This window comes from Sinocyclocheilus anshuiensis, unplaced genomic scaffold, assembly GCF_001515605.1.
Source record: "Sinocyclocheilus anshuiensis isolate Anshui unplaced genomic scaffold, SAMN03320099.WGS_v1.1 scaffold838, whole genome shotgun sequence".
Taxonomy (NCBI): domain Eukaryota; kingdom Metazoa; phylum Chordata; class Actinopteri; order Cypriniformes; family Cyprinidae; genus Sinocyclocheilus; species Sinocyclocheilus anshuiensis.
Genome location: NW_015539915.1, coordinates 1,730,103 through 1,749,236, shown reverse-complemented (window position 1 = coordinate 1,749,236; position 19,134 = coordinate 1,730,103). Strand labels below are relative to the sequence as shown.

Here is a 19,134-nt window from a genome sequence, read left to right as displayed (position 1 = left end):
GGTCATCTAACTTCATCAGAAAGATAATGCTGGGCGACCAGCCAAGGGTAGGTGGTTTACCAGCTTAACCAGCCTAAGCTGGTTTGTTGGTCTTAGCAGGTCTCCCAGCCTTTTGATGCTGATGTTTTGGCTCTTGGATCTTAGATGGGTTTTGGGCCCTTTTCAGCAGTTTAGACTGGGAGATCACCTGGCCTCCCAACTAAACACCATCTTAACCAGTGGTGCGTTCCCTTAGAAGGACATAATGCTGTCTATCTACCATAGTATGATGCAACTACCATGTTTAAGGCCCAGAAGGTAGTAAGGACATCGTTAAAATAGTCCATGTGACATCCATGGTTCAACCGTAATGTTATGAAGCTACAAGAATACTTTTTGTGTACAAAGAAAACAAAAATAACTTTATTCAACAATTTTTCTCTTTCGTGTCAGTCTCCGCCACGCATTCACGAGAGTATCACAATGCATGAATGTGATGCTGTTGATGCAGGAGCCGGCATTCTGATGTGGTGGTACTCTAGTGAATGCCCGTCGAAGACTGACACGTAAGAGAAGAGATTGTCAAATAAAGTTATTTTTGTTTTCTTTGAGCACAAAAAGTATTCTTGTAGCTTCATAAAATTACTATTTTAACGATGCCCTTACTACTCTCTGGGCCTTGAACGTGGTAGTTGTGTTGCTGTCTATGCAGGGTCAACATACATCTCTACAGTACATTCATCTTGTCCGTGGCACTGACAAACAAACTGCTTTTATCATCTTGCTTCCACATTTCCTGTAGCACACAAGTTTCAGTTACATTCAAGCTATTTAAAGACCTAACAGTACCCCGCTAAAAGACCAACATAGCGTGTTGTGTTTTAAACACTGATGTTCCTAGAAGATTTGGACTGAATTAACCATCAAGACTACATTGGTCATCTAACTTCATCAGAAAGATAATGCTGGGCGACCAGCCAAGGGTAGGTGGTTTACCAGCTTAACCAGCCTAAGCTGGTTTGTTGGTCTTAGCAGGTCTCCCAGCCTTTTGATGCTGATGTTTTGGCTCTTGGATCTTAGATGGGTTTTGGGCCCTTTTCAGCAGTTTAGACTGGGAGATCACCTGGCCTCCCAACTAAACACCATCTTAACCAGTGGTGCGTTCCCTTAGAAGGACATAATGCTGTCTATCTACCATAGTATGATGCAACTACCATGTTTAAGGCCCAGAAGGTAGTAAGGACATCGTTAAAATAGTCCATGTGACATCCATGGTTCAACCGTAATGTTATGAAGCTACAAGAATACTTTTTGTGTACAAAGAAAACAAAAATAACTTTATTCAACAATTTTTCTCTTTCGTGTCAGTCTCCGCCACGCATTCACGAGAGTATCACAATGCATGAATGTGATGCTGTTGATGCAGGAGCCGGCATTCTGATGTTGTGGTACTCTAGTGAATGCCCGTCGAAGACTGACACGTAAGAGAAGAGATTGTCAAATAAAGTTATTTTTGTTTTCTTTGAGCACAAAAAGTATTCTTGTAGCTTCATAAAATTACTATTTTAACGATGCCCTTACTACTCTCTGGGCCTTGAACGTGGTAGTTGTGTTGCTGTCTATGCAGGGTCAGAGAGCCCTCGGATTTCATCGAAAATATCTTAATTTGTGTTCTGAAGATTTTTTTGTTACGGGTTTGCAACGACATGAGGGTGAGAAATTAATGACAGAATTAAAATTTTTGGGCGAAACTAACTAACAAGTCATAACTGTTTCCCAAAACTGTAATAACTTTGTTGCACATCCATAAAAACATACTAACAAGAAACCACAGGTTGAGAGCTGTACTGTTGTTCCAGCCACACAACTTTGCAGTGCTGGCAGCACGATAGCCTATTGGGCAGCATGTTGATATGTAGTTTGATTCCCAGCTCAAGGTCTTTTGCCGATCCCATTGCCTTCTCTCCACCCTAAAAGGTGTGTTTATGTTGAGACTTGGAATTAATTTTTCTAAACGACCATCTAACCACATACATTCTCTCTCCATGTGGTAAAGCTAATTGCTTATCAGTGAGTTCAAAGACTGCATACCTGTGTGCGCTACGCTAAACCTTTTCCCTCGACTCACAACAAGAACTTCCAAGTAGTGCATTAGCCTGGAATATCAATTAGAGTTGGGGAGTTAAAAATAAAAGTGTTCTGTGAGTCTTGGGGGGAGGGAGGGAGGGGGGTTGTACAAGAGTGATAATTGAGTTCACAGTGCAAGGTGTCAGGGTGTACCCGCGAGAATGATCAGATTTAGCACTGGGGAAAATCACTGATGTGATGATGGGGGTCAGAGAAAGTTTTGCGTGTCTTCTGCTAGAAAGTTTGAAAGAATAAGGAAGTACCATCTCACTAGGGGAATAGTGAAAAGATAATATATTGAAGGGGGGGGTGATTTATTAGCATGTTTACAAGGTGAATTGATGATTTTCATGGTAGATTCAAATGAAATGAATGTTTTTAAAGGGCACCTATCATGCAAAATTCACTTTTACATGTTGAACATAAATGTGTGTTGGAAGTGTATGTACACAACCACCCTATAATGATAAAAATCCACCCTCTCTTTTTTTTTTTTTTTAATCCCCATTAATTATAAGCAGTGTCTCAGAACAAGCTGTTTGCAGAATCCGTAAAATGTGAAGTCATATTTTACAAGCCCCGCCCACGACTGTTGACGGGCACTGCCGCATTAGCAGAGACACCGCCCTGAGTGAACTGCACACAATCCACCATGTTTATCTTCACGCTAGAGCATTTAAAAGAAGCGTTCAAATAAGAAATGTCTTCTTATTACAGCTATAGATATTATTCAGTCCAGAGCAGGGAGTGATTTTCTGTTTTTTTGTTTTAGTGTTTGGCTCATATTAAAGTGCCCCTATTATGGGTTATGAAAGGTTCCTATTTTGGTTTTGGAAGTCACCAACATCAGGTTGACATGCATGCAAGGTCAAAAAACACTTACATTGTCTTATAATATGCATTTATTTTTACCTTATTTGCTCAACGACTCCCAAACGATTCGCTCAACGATTCATTTTTCCAAAACCCTCCTTTGCGTGACGCTAATCTGCAGTGATTGGTCCTATTGGTCGATTTCATTTCCATTTCATCATGCCTGTAATGCCCGATAAAGCAGCGTTTGTGAGCGCAGTACTGCTTTGTGTACAGCGTTACCGGAGAAACAGCTACGTATTTTTACCGCTCCAAAAGCGGCACCTAGTGACAAAGAATGAATTTGCATTTTCATTCAGACCAACAAGTGGGCGGGCAATATGCTAATGTTTCATGTTGACGTCAACATGAAACGGCTTGGGATTCGTTTTAAAAACGACTCGTTTCAATGATTCAGAGTCAACTCTTTCTTTTGAGAGACAATAACTTTATACACGGATGTTTTCATTCACTTAGAGTTGTGTTACACACTGCATGAAAGGTAATTTTCAAAAATCCATAACAGGGGCACTTTAACAGCATAGACAGCAGTATAGGTTTTGTATATTATGCTGCTGTCACTTAATACACAGATCTAATATAAACATGTGATTTCTTTCCCAGCTATTTACCTTCACAGACATAACCAACTGTGTTTTTGTAACTTATGTGTGTTTTTAACACACTTGTGTGTATTTGACAGTTTAAGCGCAATAAGTCATGAAAGAGAACTTAGTTTAGTACTTGCATGCTGTGTGACAGCTACTTTCTGTGTGTGTGCTTCGGATGTGCGCGCTCAGGAAACCGTATATCAGAAGTTTAAACTAATATGGTTTAAACCGCATGATTTCAGCACGATAGACATGATAATAAAAACAAACAGATGTTTTTAGCAGAGTATCCATAGTACGAGCTGTAAAGGCACAGTCCTATTCTGGAAAAGGGGGCAGGGAGCAGCAGCTCATTTGCATTTAAAGAGACATGCACGAAAACAGCCTGTTTTACAGTATTGCGAATGGTGCATCAATTAGCTTTAGGACATCTTGAATATCCTGTTTCAGATATATATTATATTATGGAAGTGAAACAGCTTGCTAACGTCATGTAATGTTGTTTTTAAAAGATACAGTGTATAAATATGATACATCAGGGTTTTTTCCATGTTCATAAGAAAGATGTTGTTGCTGTGCTTTTTTGTTCTCCTTGACCATCCAGGAAAGGCTCATGGAAAATCTGGGCTACACAGGGCCTCAAGAGTTTCGTAAACATACGCTAACAGCTAGATGAGCATGTGTTTGAGCTCCAGGGTCTGGTGTGAGCCTCTGAAATAGATTACTATAAGCACTCATCTCTGAACTGGCCCACATGTGCTGCCGCTTGTGTGCTGCCATTCTGCTCTGGTTCTGCAGAATTTGTGAAATGACACTCTGCGCATTCACTCACTCGCACGCATCGGGTGCGGCAAAAGGGATCGGTGCGGTCACCGAATGATTGAGTCAGAGTGGCAGAGAAGGGTTTAAAGCAATGCTTTGTGGTCTTGAGAAAGTCTGTCTGAATGGACTGTCTGCCACAGGGAGAGACACGAGCATTAGAAGAGAAATTGAACGACGATGCTCCGAAGAATGTAGTTAATAGGAGGAAATCTTGCTGACTTGTGTGTTAAATAGACAATGTTGACTAAGATGACAGGGACGGGCAAGTGACACTAAAAGCTTTTGTACTACAGTAATGTGTCTAGACAACCACTACTATATATAGGACTTTTGAACACAGTCATTATATAGGAAAACAGGACTCTGTTAAAATGTCTGGCTAAATGAACAGCAGATTTTGCAGCATATTAAGCTAGTATACAGCTACAGGCAGAAGCGTCATGCTCACGCAAACAGATTTTTGAGCCAAGTGGGGTTTGAATGGAACAAATAAATGAGTCACAATTGCTGAATAGTCATGAAGTAAGGTCAACTGGTTCATGTAGATATTTTTTTTTTTTTTGCATTTTAAGCTTTAATTAGCATACTAACAGTTTTCTGTTTCATAGCTGTTAGACAATTTGCATGGCAAAACCCTCTTGGTTTTTTATGTTTTGTTTTTTAAATTCATCCCCTTTAAAGCACCGCCCTTACAGCAATACACGGTGACCGTGATTTCACCAAGTACGACATGTTCCTGGACAACATCCTTGTTTATACTGGAACAACATTCCAATTAACCAATCAATCTAATATAAACATGTGATTTCTTTCCCAGCTATTTACCTTCACAGACATAACCAACTGTGTTTTTGTAACTTATGTGTGTTTTTAACACACTTGTGTGTATTTGACAGTTTAAGCGCAATAAGTCATGAAAGAGAACTTAGTTTAGTACTTGCATGCTGTGTGACAGCTACTTTCTGTGTGTGTGCTTCGGATGTGCGCGCTCAGGAAACCGTATATCAGAAGTTTAAACTAATATGGTTTAAACCGCATGATTTCAGCACGATAGACATGATAATAAAAACAAACAGATGTTTTTAGCAGAGTATCCATAGTACGAGCTGTAAAGGCACAGTCCTATTCTGGAAAAGGGGGCAGGGAGCAGCAGCTCATTTGCATTTAAAGAGACATGCACGAAAACAGCCTGTTTTACAGTATTGCGAATGGTGCATCAATTAGCTTTAGGACATCTTGAATATCCTGTTTCAGATATATATTATATTATGGAAGTGAAACAGCTTGCTAACGTCATGTAATGTTGTTTTTAAAAGATACAGTGTATAAATATGATACATCAGGGTTTTTTCCATGTTCATAAGAAAGATGTTGTTGCTGTGCTTTTTTGTTCTCCTTGACCATCCAGGAAAGGCTCATGGAAAATCTGGGCTACACAGGGCCTCAAGAGTTTCGTAAACATACGCTAACAGCTAGATGAGCATGTGTTTGAGCTCCAGGGTCTGGTGTGAGCCTCTGAAATAGATTACTATAAGCACTCATCTCTGAACTGGCCCACATGTGCTGCCGCTTGTGTGCTGCCATTCTGCTCTGGTTCTGCAGAATTTGTGAAATGACACTCTGCGCATTCACTCACTCGCACGCATCGGGTGCGGCAAAAGGGATCGGTGCGGTCACCGAATGATTGAGTCAGAGTGGCAGAGAAGGGTTTAAAGCAATGCTTTGTGGTCTTGAGAAAGTCTGTCTGAATGGACTGTCTGCCACAGGGAGAGACACGAGCATTAGAAGAGAAATTGAACGACGATGCTCCGAAGAATGTAGTTAATAGGAGGAAATCTTGCTGACTTGTGTGTTAAATAGACAATGTTGACTAAGATGACAGGGACGGGCAAGTGACACTAAAAGCTTTTGTACTACAGTAATGTGTCTAGACAACCACTACTATATATAGGACTTTTGAACACAGTCATTATATAGGAAAACAGGACTCTGTTAAAATGTCTGGCTAAATGAACAGCAGATTTTGCAGCATATTAAGCTAGTATACAGCTACAGGCAGAAGCGTCATGCTCACGCAAACAGATTTTTGAGCCAAGTGGGGTTTGAATGGAACAAATAAATGAGTCACAATTGCTGAATAGTCATGAAGTAAGGTCAACTGGTTCATGTAGATATTTTTTTTTTTTTTGCATTTTAAGCTTTAATTAGCATACTAACAGTTTTCTGTTTCATAGCTGTTAGACAATTTGCATGGCAAAACCCTCTTGGTTTTTTATGTTTTGTTTTTTAAATTCATCCCCTTTAAAGCACCGCCCTTACAGCAATACACGGTGACCGTGATTTCACCAAGTACGACATGTTCCTGGACAACATCCTTGTTTATACTGGAACAACATTCCAATTAACCAATCAGAATTGAGGGATAACTTTTCAGGAAATATCTGTTTTAGGCTTACAATCAGAGTTAGGTGCTTCTACACCCTTGTTAATCAGCTATCATTTCACACTGATTTTAGGAATAAATTATGGGTAGGGTTAGTAGGGATTGGGGGGATTGGGTTTAGTCTATATTTTTGGACAGTAATGTTGATCCAGGATCAACAAAAGATGGAACATGTCTTACTTGGCAAAATCACGGCGACCAGCAATACACGTTGTTCACAGAAGGGTGTCTTTGGCTGTTGTTTGCATCCAAAGTAGGTTTTTGAGAATCCCATTGCATTGGGGTCAGTAAGATTTGATTTAAAGTGACAGTAAAGACATAACATTACAAAATATTTCTGTTTTAAATACATGCTGTTCTTTTGAACTTAAAAAAACATTAAGACTTCTTTCAAAAACAAAAAATCGTAAATATGAACTGGACATATTAATTAAAATCATATAATAATTTGAATCCAGGTCTTATTGCTCACTAAAACTTCTATATAATTAAAAACAACAACAAAACCAAAAACATGTGAGACATGTTTGATGTTTTAAGGCAAGTTTTTCCAGAACACAGCAAACACTCCATACCTTCCCCTGATAATGAATTACCTCCTGTGTGTTTCTATGTATTTCCATCTGTCATGAGCTTTGCAAAATGCATAATATTTTATAGATGGTGGTTCTCCAGAAATTTAGGAAACATTTCAGTTACAGCATTAAAATCCCATGGTCACACTTTAGTTTGGGGACCAGCTCTAACAATTAACTACTTGACTTTTGCCTCAATAAACTACTAATTTGCTGCTTATTAATAGTTAGTAAGGTAGTTGTTAAGTTTGGGTATGGGTAAGGATTAATGAATCTAAAATATGGTCTTACAGAATTAGGCATTAAACAGTTAGTTCACCAAAAACTGAACATTCTGTCATTAATTACTCACCCTCATGTCATTCCAAACCCGTAAGACCTTCGTTCATCTCTGGAACACAAATTAAGATATTTTTGATGAAATCCGAGAGCTTTCTGACCCTCCATAGACAGCAACGCAACTACCACATTCAAGGCCCAGAAAGGTAGTAAGGACATCGTTAAAATAGTCCATGTGACATCAGTGGTTCAACCTTAATTTTATGAAGCTACGAGAAAACAAAAACAACTTTATTTATTCAAAATGTTCTTCTCTTCCGTGTTAGTCTTTGCCGTGTGTTCACAACAGTACCACGACGCATGCATGAGGTGCTGCTGATGCAGGAGCCGATATTCTGACGTAGGACATCCATCTTTCTTAGTTCATTGTCTGTATATTCTGGTAGTTGCGTTGCTGTCTATGCAGAGTCAGAAAGCTCTCGGATTTCATCAAAAAATATTTTAATTTGTGTTCCAACGATGAACAAAGGTCTTACGGGTTTGGAAAAACATGAGGGTGAATAATTAATGACAGAATTTTCATTTTTGAGTGAACTATCCCTTTAATGTGTGCTTTATAAGTATGAATGAACAGCCAATATATTTGTAATATGCATGCTAATAAGCAACTAGTTAATAGTGATAATTTGTCCCTAAACTAAAGTGTTACCAGTCCCACCTATTATAATTTTCACCAGGCTTCAACCCTACTTTTAAGTAATTTTCTTTACCTAATGAAAGCAAATTCAACAGATTTGAATTAGAAATGTCCTCTCTTCTGTAGTCCCACAGTCCCTCATTAAGGGAAAGCTTATTCCTGCACATCTGGTACAAAAGCTTTCCAGTAATTCACTGCCACAAATGTAACTTTTCAGCTGCGATCCGCAATTATCTAATTCTGCTGGGGACTTCAAGCAACAGTTATCAATTTTGTGGCGCGGCGCGTTTTATCTTCTTTTCCCCCTTCAACATCCCTTTCCAGGTTCTTTTTTTTGACCCAACCCTCCCTTAAAAAAGGTTTCCATGGCAACTGTTGCCAAGCAACAAAGCAGTCAAACGCTCCTAATCCTGGGCTGTTGACAATGAGCTGTGACCGGGAGGAGGGGTTTGGGGGGTTTACGTGGTGCTCGGCAACCGGAGAGAGGATAGAAGTGCGCTTGTGCAAGCGGCGGAGAACGTGTGCTTGTGCGGAGAAGGATAGCGTGAGGAACTGCATTGCGCAATAGTTGATTGAAGCAATGCAGCTCTGGTTCCATTGGCTGGGAGGAGTTGGAGAGAGACTCAAGAACTGGGTCATCATGGGAGGGATGCTTGGGCAAAATGGAAGGATATATTTGGCTTTGAGGAAGTTCTGCTGTCTCCAACTTTATGACTGACGAGCCATTGAAGCACATTAGATTATTTATTTATTTATTTTTTTGGTCTGATTTTTGACTAGACAGCAATGAAAATGTAAAATTATTAGGGCTGCCCCCTAATAGTCGACTAACCGTTAGTCGACCAGAAGAGGCTTGGTCGACCAAAATTTTATTAGTCGCTTAATCGCAGAAAATAAATAAAGAAATAAAAATCCACATTGGTGAAGTCACGCGGAACGTTAACGGCTGGTCTATGTGGTAATACAGTAGGCTACATCGGGCAGGACATCCAAACGCTCGCCTATCATTCATCGACCTCAAATATGGCTTATCATCTGAAATATGTAAGTATTAGTAACGTTACATGGCCGCTCAATCTAATGTTACCCTAGAGAAATGTGCGCTATTGAAGTGTCTGTGCGGAGTGTGGAGGCTGAACACTCACTGCAGGACAGATGGAGGCGCCGGTGCGCTCACTTGCTTTCAAAATACTCTGTTATTTTTGCTCATACAGATAAGAGTAATACATCTTTTTAAATCAGTTAAGACTCTACGTTTATTTTTGTGCACTCACAATAACAACAAAACATTGCGCTTTTGTAAAATAATGAAAGCAAACAGGATGCGCTTTCTGCCGTCTCAGTCTCTGTGAACTTGAGCGCGAAACTCAAAAAAATATATATATTGAGAGCAAAATGTCAACTTTCAAATAAGCCAATTCAAATAAAAAACAAATATTCTCAGATTATGTAATCCGTATTAAAAGTGCAGACAGACGCATCCACTGCTTCAAAGATGACGAGTCAGTGTCGCCGAATGAATCTCTTAAACCAAGAACAAAGAAAGCACTAGTTTATCAATCAATTCTAAAAATGTTAATGCAGCCCCCTTACTGTTTTTCCCTGACAAATTCATAATCATTATTTCTTCTGTCACTGTGTTGTGGCAAGCTTATGCGTGTGCTTGAGAGTTTATAGGCTATGTAGGCAATTAAAGGCTTGTTATTATAATTTAAATCGTTTATTAATAAACGTGCGATTAGTCGACTAATGCTTCAAATGAACGACTACTAGTCGACCAGAAAAATCTTTAGTCGGGGGCAGCCCTAAAAATTATGTAATAATTTATTCACACTCACGTCATTCCAAATCTGTATGACTTGCTTTCTTCTATTGTAGACAAAAGAAGATATTCTTACAGATGTTTTTTTGTCCATAGAATGAAAAACAAAGGGTTGTTTGGTTCCCAACATTCTTCAAAATATCTTCTAAATTCCTTAGAAGAAAGTAAGGCCCTGTTTAAATCTTGTGTTAAGATGCATTTTTGTTGATCCGATCACAAGTGGACACACTAAATACAGGTATAAACAGGGTCTGAAACATTTGTAGCTTGACCGCTTTCGACCGCATCCAGAGGTAGTCGAAAACCAGTGCTCATGCAGTAGTAACTGATTACATGTAATCTGGATTACGTAATCAGATTCCAAAGATAATTGTAAGTACTCGTAATTAGACTATATTACAATTTAAAATACTTGTAATCGGACTACAGTTACTTTTTATTGATTACATAATAACAAATTATTCACACAATAGCAATACATTTTATTTAAAATTTTGTTTATCTACATTCAGAAAGTCTTCCAGTTTTGTGGACATTCACATAAAACTAGTCACTTGTCAGGTGGCTATATATGCAAAAAAAATTGAGAGGCCACACAAAATTTACAAAATTAAATCGTTTTAAGAAGTGTTTTATGAACATTTCAACATTTGCATCAAATACCGAAAAGATTGATGAACTGATTTATTTTAATTTTATTTGATTTATCACTTCATGTTTTTTTAGTAAGTGTTATTATTTTAATTGTTATTTTAGAATGCATTACATTTTTATGCTTTTAATTAAACTCACAAACCCCTTGCAGTATTTTTATGTCAATATGGTACATTTATATCAATGTGATAAACAGGTTAAGTCAAAAGTTATCTCAAAGTAATCAGGAATTAGTCAATCGGACAACCTAAAATGTGTAATGTATTATTAACAGATTATGTTACTAACTACAGATTTTGTCAATTTGAAATCAGTAACAGTTTACAGTTTTATAAGTAACCTATGCTGCACTACCGAAAATGCATTCTACTGGATTGCTTTAATAGTGTAGACACTCGTGTCACTAAAGACTTTAATTTGTAACTTGCCCCAAATTTTGAAAATATGACTGTGAATGACGATTTTTGATACTCCTTCTTTGACAGCCACACCCTAGCAACTGGATAGTGTAGCAACATCCTAACAACCACTCAGATCACATTAGCAACCACTTAGCAACATCCAGGCATCCACAATACACAATACAGTACACTGTAAAAAAAAAAAAAACTCGTAAAAAAAAAAGGTAAATGACTGGTAGCTACGGCTGCCAAACAAAACCCGTAAAATTAAAGTAAAATATCTTAATTGAAATAAAGTGCAAAACCAATAATTTTACAGAAATTTTTACAAAAAAAATATATATTTTACAGATTTTTCCTTGTTTCAATTATATTTTACTTTAATTTTATGTTTTTTGTTTGGCAGCCATAGCTGCCAGTCATTTACCATTTTTTTACGGGACTTTTTTTTACAGTGTAGCATCATAGCAGGACAAACAAGCACCTCTCACATTTTCTTCTGAAAATGAAAAAAAAAAAAAAAACATTCTAAATTTGTATTTTGATACATTATACTGCATTATACTGCAGCCATGTAATATTGAGGGATGCCAAGGAAGCTAGACAGACACTGACTCGGTGAAAAAAATCCATAGCAACTCGGTCAGCTTAGCCTCCCTGCATTCAGTGAAGCTTTGAAGCTAACCATATTAGCCACATGAGCTGAACTGACTCATATCAAAGCAATTGTGAACATTTAAAGTTGTCAACCAGATGAACAATAGCTTGCTAACAAGGATTGCCAGGCCTGTGTGACAAAACTAGCCCAATGGCCAATCAAAAATATCCCAAAATATCTAAGAATACCTAAAATACACATTTTACAGTCACTGTTATGTGTTATAAAGAGTTTCATCTTGATCAATATATAAATCGCTATATTGTAGTAATTATAACCAGTCTATTAAGGCTCCCTACCAGTGTCCCTCCCTCACAAAACTCATAATCTAGCAGTTTTATGAATGGTAGAATGTAAAATGTGTGAACTATTTCAATAAAGTATTCCAGTCAAATATATAGTTTATGCAATATGTCAAACCCACAGGAAAAAATAATCATCCCATGGCAGCAGTTTAAAAGTAGCTCAATTTCACTTGGCAACCCTGATGTTAATATGCTTCTACTTACAGTTTTGCAAAACTCTTTTACCATATACTTTACCTTAGTGCACAATTTGCAAACTAATACATTTTTACATTTGTATTGCATAACCTGCTCCACATATATATAGCTTTTCTGATATAGTAAACTTGCTCGTCAGCTCACCTGGTACAGCATTGCACTTGCAAAGCGAAGCACTCAAGTCCCATGAAACAAGTCACAATAAAAGATTTCAAAGACTTAAGCTAAAATGGCATGGTTGCTTCTGCAAGTGGGTTTTTATCTTGTGTTTCATTTGTTAACACTATTGGTTAGGTTTAGTGTAGGTGGTACGTTATTTTCAAACGTGTTAGAGAATTAACTTTTTGTGCCACTCACTAAAATTTAATTTCCAGACTGCTGTGATGCATACAACAACCAAAGTAATAAAACATTGATAGATTCTCGTTCACCTGTTTTGAATAAAACTGAATGGGTGTTTAGCTCCACTCACTGGACATTTCGCTATGAAATAGTTGCAAAGCATACAACAAGCAATGTAATATCATTTTGCAGAAATGTTGTGCCAGCCACGTTTTTCTAATGAGCCTGGGTTGCAGTTCCTATAATAACTTAATGAAAAGAAGCAATAACTAGGAGAGTTTCTAAGTTCAAATACAGATAATCTTTGTATAATGTTCTTATCTTCAACAAAGGAAATGTAAGCAGGGCGGAATAAAGAGAACGAGAGACAAGTGTGAGACACAAAGCATGGCAATTATGAGCAGGTATGGTGTAAATGTACTTTACAGCTCTCTCATATTGCTGCTGGGGCTATTAGAAGACTAGATAAGAGTCATTTTCACTCTGCTTCAATGAAATGGATTTTCTAGAGCGAGACGTCTCAATCCAACAGTTCTTATTTACAGGAAACAAAGCATTAATACACTGTTGAACCTCCTTATTAATATTTAAGCCTAATGAAGGCTTGTGTCTGGCGTGCGCAGAGAGAGGCCAGGCGTCACACTGTGCGGTGTGTCTCAGCGGGGCACCCCCTCCCACTGGCTTCCTGCCTCCTTTTCTCTTTCTTTTTCTCTCTCTCATCTCCGTCTATCTCTCCCACACTTAGCTCTGGAGAAGGCTGTAGTTGGAAACACCCTGAGCTTCAACAAAGCATTTCTACCCCGTCCCCTGAGCTGTGCGATTGGTTAATGGACACCTTAAGATCTGCAGGGACGTTTGGCTAATGGTGTGACCTGATTTCAAAAAGTCCAATTCAAGGCCATTGGAGGGCCTCTCTCTGTAGGAATATGAGTGCATACTCGAGTCACAGCGAAAATCGCAGCCTCTCGCAATCTGGCAGCTGTCATTATGGATAAATGTTTGTGTGTTTATGAGAGAGTTTTTCCCCAAATAATTAAATGTGTGCGCCATTTTTCAAAGATTACATTTGAATGTCATGGAGGATTACTCATATTATAAGATATATATAAAACAGCACATATTCCCCAACAGTGTGCTATTAGCATATGTGCATTTCAAGTTTTCCTTTGTGTTTGGAGTGTTACAAGCTGTTCGTGCATGTATAAGATCCGTAAAGTTGCAAAGACTAAAGTCTCAAACCCAAAGAGATATTCTTTATAAAAGTTAAGACTCATCCATGCCTTCCTAAAACGCCTCGTTTAAACATGCCCCCACATATCTATGTCACTGTGTTGGATGATTTGCATAACACCGCCCAAATGTTTTACACAAAGAAAGAAGGTGTAACTTTTATTCTCGCTGTAGTATTGTTGCCGCCGCCGCCATGTCGTGGAGACGCTGTGTGTTTCCAAATATGGTAAGGGGCGTAACATTTCCGTCACACACTTAAGGTATTTGGCCAATCATAATGCACTGGATAGCTGGCCAATCAGAGCACACCGCGCTTTTCTGAACAATGAGCTTTGTAAAAATTGATGTGTTTCAGAAAGGCGGGGCAGAGAGGAGCAACAATAATGCACAGTATGTGGGAAATAATGTTTTTTTAACCTTAAACCGTGGAAACACATTGCATTATACCAAATACGCAAAAAAGTGTTATTTTTTGCATCGTCATATGACCCCTTTAATATTTGGTAACACTTTACAAAGCCATAATGCATATGGGTTATCAAAAGGTATAATGCATTACAATTATTTATAATGTGCATTGTAATACATTATATCTTATCGGAAATTATTATAACCGAATTTATAATGCATTGTGTAACAATGAATTGATAAATCTTACAATGTATTAACTGTGGTTACAATTACTCATGAGAGTGTACAATGCATTATAAGGTGCATTACAAGGCATATTTAATGCATTAAAACTGCTTTTATAATGCATTATACATAAAGGCTTTAAGTAAAGTGTTACCAAATAATTTATTCAAAATGTATTTTGTTCAATATTTTACAGTAGTTGCTGTTTCTTTGTAAATATTTCTGAAATTTACTAGATTTTTTGTTTTGTTTTTACTAGAAATCAGTGTTTCAACACCATTTTTATTCAGTGTGTCTTATAAATGAGTATTTATACATGAAAATATGTAGCTGTCTTTATGTTTTAGGAAAGCGGTCCATCACAAGGAAATTGTCATATTTGATGATCCTTGACATAAATTTTAAAAACCCCTGGGTTTCAACCTCAATCCTTAAATCTTAAACCTAACCCATGCATCTGATTGGTCGATGGGAATATTGCTCCAGGACCAGCAGGAATAACCTTGGTGCTGCACTAAGGCAAAAGAAGGAGACTAAAATTCTGAAAGAGCCTCAGTGATGAGGTCTTCCCAACTCTTCCTTCATCATTTTCACATACTGCACTGATTTTATTCATGTCTCTGTGAAACCCACTCTCACTCTCATAGATGATCTTGTGATTTGCTTTAAAGCACGATGATGTTTTGTGTAACCTTTCAAACAGCGGCCCAGTCTTCATATCAGATTCCTCCTTCGGTCACAAGCTGCTTGTCCCAACCACGTGCCTGCAGCCATTGCAGCTCACGCTGTGGGAGGGGAGCACACAAACCACTTACACGAAATGTGGTAAACGCTGCACACTATATATCGAATAATCAATAACTGCTTCGTGCTTGTCATGTATATATCCTGTGTCTTGATGTGTCTTATAGGTTTACCTATGCAGCTAAACTAGATTATGTAGTAAATTATGTTTAGTAAACACTATAACCGTTGAAATATTTGCAGAAAGCGCTTTTTTGGGGATTCAAATGCATTACTTGGACAGATGATGGTATCGTAAAAGGCTCAGCTGATGTTGCCAGCAAAATGGTTGTGCGCATTTCACGGGTGTTATTTACATCCTGTCCTCTGCCTTTGTTTTATGGGCATTACCTGCAAACACAGCAAGGTAATTGAACATGGGCAGGTGACTAATTGAATTAGATAGGGAACTCAGCGGGGCTAGAGAAATAGAGGTTAATAACCTCCCTTGGTCATATGATGCTTGCTGAAATCGACATGATTCTGTGAGCTGCTTTTGCTTGTTGTTTCTCTTAGAGATTTTTTTTCATGTTCGGCTTTTAATCTTATTTTTAAATTTTTTCATGTTTAGAAGGTTATTATGCCATTTAGTCTTTGCAGAAAGGGACAATTATTTGCAATGGGTCCTGTTATGGCCTGGTTTATCTAACTAAATATTGACTGATGATTGAGCCATACTCAGTGTTTACAGAAAGACTGTTCTCTGGTCAGCTAATCATCCTGCATTTTAGATAAGGTATATTAGGATATGTGTCATCGTTCAAATTATAGTCAAAGTATTATGCCAAAACACTGTTAGAATGGAAAAAAGGCTTTGAAACACTGAATAAAAATAAGTACATAATTTTCAAAAGAGTCCTTATTTAATAATAAAAAAACAAATACTGTAAAAGAAAGTGCTTGAGTGAAAACGGAATGCATCATTTCCGGACACTTAATTGCATGTTAATTGCATTTGAATGCAAATTTATTATAGTTCAAATTTATATGCAATTGGCTAAACTTTTTTGACCCACTTAAGTATTGACTTAAGTGTATTTTATATGTAACTTCAACTTCTATTGTCTTTGAAATATGGTTAAAATGTACTGCCACATGTATTAAGTTTTACGATAAACAAATATTCTTTAATGTCATTTCTATTGAAATTTGAATATAATGTTTTTAAATATATTTGTAATTACACATTTGTCAGGATGAAGTTGTAATTTAGTGTATTTAAAGGGGTGGTTGACTGGTTTTGACTGGCTTGATTGTGTTTATGGTGTGCAGTCTAACATGTGTTAATGCTTTGTTTAAAAAAAAAAAAGGCATTATTTTTCACATAGCTTACCTTTATTCTACACCGCTCTGTCCCTTCTCCGATGAACGCTCTGATGATTTCCTGTTTTTATGAAGCCCCTCCCTCAGAAATACGCATTGGGCTCAGATTGGTTAGCTGGCTCAGTATGTTGTGATAAGCTAAACCGCCAGTGCGTGTCTAAACGTCTCGCCTCAGAATGCCTCGCCTCCAGTTGTATTGTAAACAATGGCGTCGTCAATATTGCTTATCAATTTGAGCCTGAATGAGACCCAGAGAATATTAGTGAAGATTGTGCAACATGGCCCCGCCCACTTTGTTGCATATTCTCGGGGGCCGGGTTTATGTACATTTCTGGATTTGTGATGTAACATGTAAACTATTTTTGGCCCATTTTATTGCCTGCCGAGGGAAAATTGTAATTCTGATGGCTCTGAAAGTAATAGCACACTTTTCCCTCAACAAGCCACACAATCCGAGGTATCGTTCATGTAGCACAAACAGTGCGAGATGAGAATTTTAATTCTTAGGTTTAGAGGCTTGTTCAAATTCATAACCCTGAGTACACAAAAGTAAATGGTGAGTTTGTGGGAGCTAAAGCACATTGTCAACTGTTGCCACAATAATGAATGTCCCAGCTTGTAGTGATTTGTTGTCTCCAGCCCATCGTCTAGATCTAGAGTGTCTCTGGGAATTTAATACGTTACCCTGTTTGCTCTCTTTGAGGTTAAAGGCCACTGGTTTCATCAACTCCAGAGGTTTTCCCCTCAAGGGAGCCAGATCCCTTTTGTTAGCACTTCAGCTAACCATTTCTTGTCTTTGGTTTCCTCACAGAGCCGTATGGCGGAGAGCCTGCGTTTGTTCGATTCCATCTGCAACAACAACTGGTTCACCAATACCTCCCTCATCCTATTCCTCAACAAGAAGGACCTGCTGGCCGAGAAGATCAAGCGTATTCCACTGACGGTCTGTTTCTCCGACTACAAGGGGCAAAACACCTACGAGGAGGCGGCTGTGTACGTGCAAAGGCAGTTTGAGGACCTCAACCGCAACAAGGAGACCAAGGAAATCTACTCGCACTTCACTTGCGCCACTGACACCAGCAACATCCAGTTTGTGTTTGACGCGGTGACGGACGTGATCATCCAAAACAATCTCAAGTACATTGGACTGTGCTAGGACGAGGGGACGGGGGAGAGGGGCGGCGGGCGAGACATATGGAAAAAACCCTTGGCAAATGACGGGGCCCGCCTGTCGATCGATCTGAGTGCCCTCAAAAATGCTTGTTGAAACAGGAAACTCAGATGAGGCCCAGAGGAAAGGGCTACATGCTGCCATCCTGCTAGATTTATCAATGTCAAAAGCGTAAAGGTCAAAGGGGATTTTACAAGGTTGGTATAAATGTGTTTGCACTGAACATATGAGTATGTAGACACACACACACATACACCATCGTTACGTTTGTTCACACACAACGGACTACGGGATCAGCCGTCAAGCACATGTTTGACATGGAAACACTGGAAACAGATCTCCCCGCTCCTCTCTTCCCTGACAAACAGCAAGAATTCCTTAACATCCATGAAAGGGATAGTTCATCTGAAAATGTGCTCATTTGCTCATGTCATTCCAAACCTGTATGACTTTCTTTCTTCCGTGGAACATAAAAAGAGATGTTTAGCAGAATGCTCATGCTGCTCTTTTACATACAATGACAGTGAATGATGAAAATGACAAAAAAACAGCAGAAAAGTAACTTAACATTTTACTTGTGTACTTATTATTAAGGAATATGTTTTAAAGCCATATGTGCATAATTCAAATTTGGTGCATCACAGCTGGTGAAGTTACACATATTACAGTTGAACCACAACAATGATTAAAACAATGATTTAAAATGTTTGACATTATTACAAAGTGCACATTTTAAAAGTATACTGAAGTTCAATTCAATTAAATTCAAGTGTATTTGTGTAGCGCTTTTCACGATACAAATCGTTGCAAAGCAACTTTACAGCAAATTAGGTTTCTACAATATTTAGTAGTAGCTTATCAGTGTGTTATCAGTGTGAAGTGTGTTAAGAAATACATGCTTTGTCCAAATACCCACACTTGCGGTCTTAGCCACTTGAGAGCGCGTGCGCGCGACAGGAAGTAAGTGCGCAAGACTGTCCCAGGTCTTAAAAACGCCAGAGTGCAGTGCCCTTAACGCACACTAAACCCACACTCCGGAGCTGTATTCGAGGCTTAGTGTATCCCATCATGCATCATGTTCTGGAGGACAAAAAAGTATATATATATTGTAACATTAAATATGCATGAATTTGTTACTTTGGGTTTTTGATAAATTATAGTTTGATTTGCTTTCTTATATTTTTAGTTTTACTAACATGCTCCAAAAATATATCAAAGTCAAACAC

At 38.2% G+C, this 19,134-nt stretch overlaps 1 protein-coding gene across 2 annotated transcripts in view; it reads left to right on the top strand.

The window, feature by feature from the left end:
- Positions 1-18,344, top strand: part of LOC107686467 (guanine nucleotide-binding protein G(z) subunit alpha-like) — a 47,952-nt gene extending 29,608 nt beyond the window's left edge. For both annotated transcript variants that reach the window (XM_016483503.1, XM_016483504.1), the window contains exon 3: positions 17,549-18,344. In XM_016483503.1, the coding sequence (XP_016338989.1) occupies positions 17,549-17,893 (345 nt within the window). In that variant the 3' untranslated portion in view covers positions 17,894-18,344. The remainder of the gene's footprint in view (positions 1-17,548) is intronic.
- The last annotated feature ends 790 nt before the right edge of the window (positions 18,345-19,134 follow it).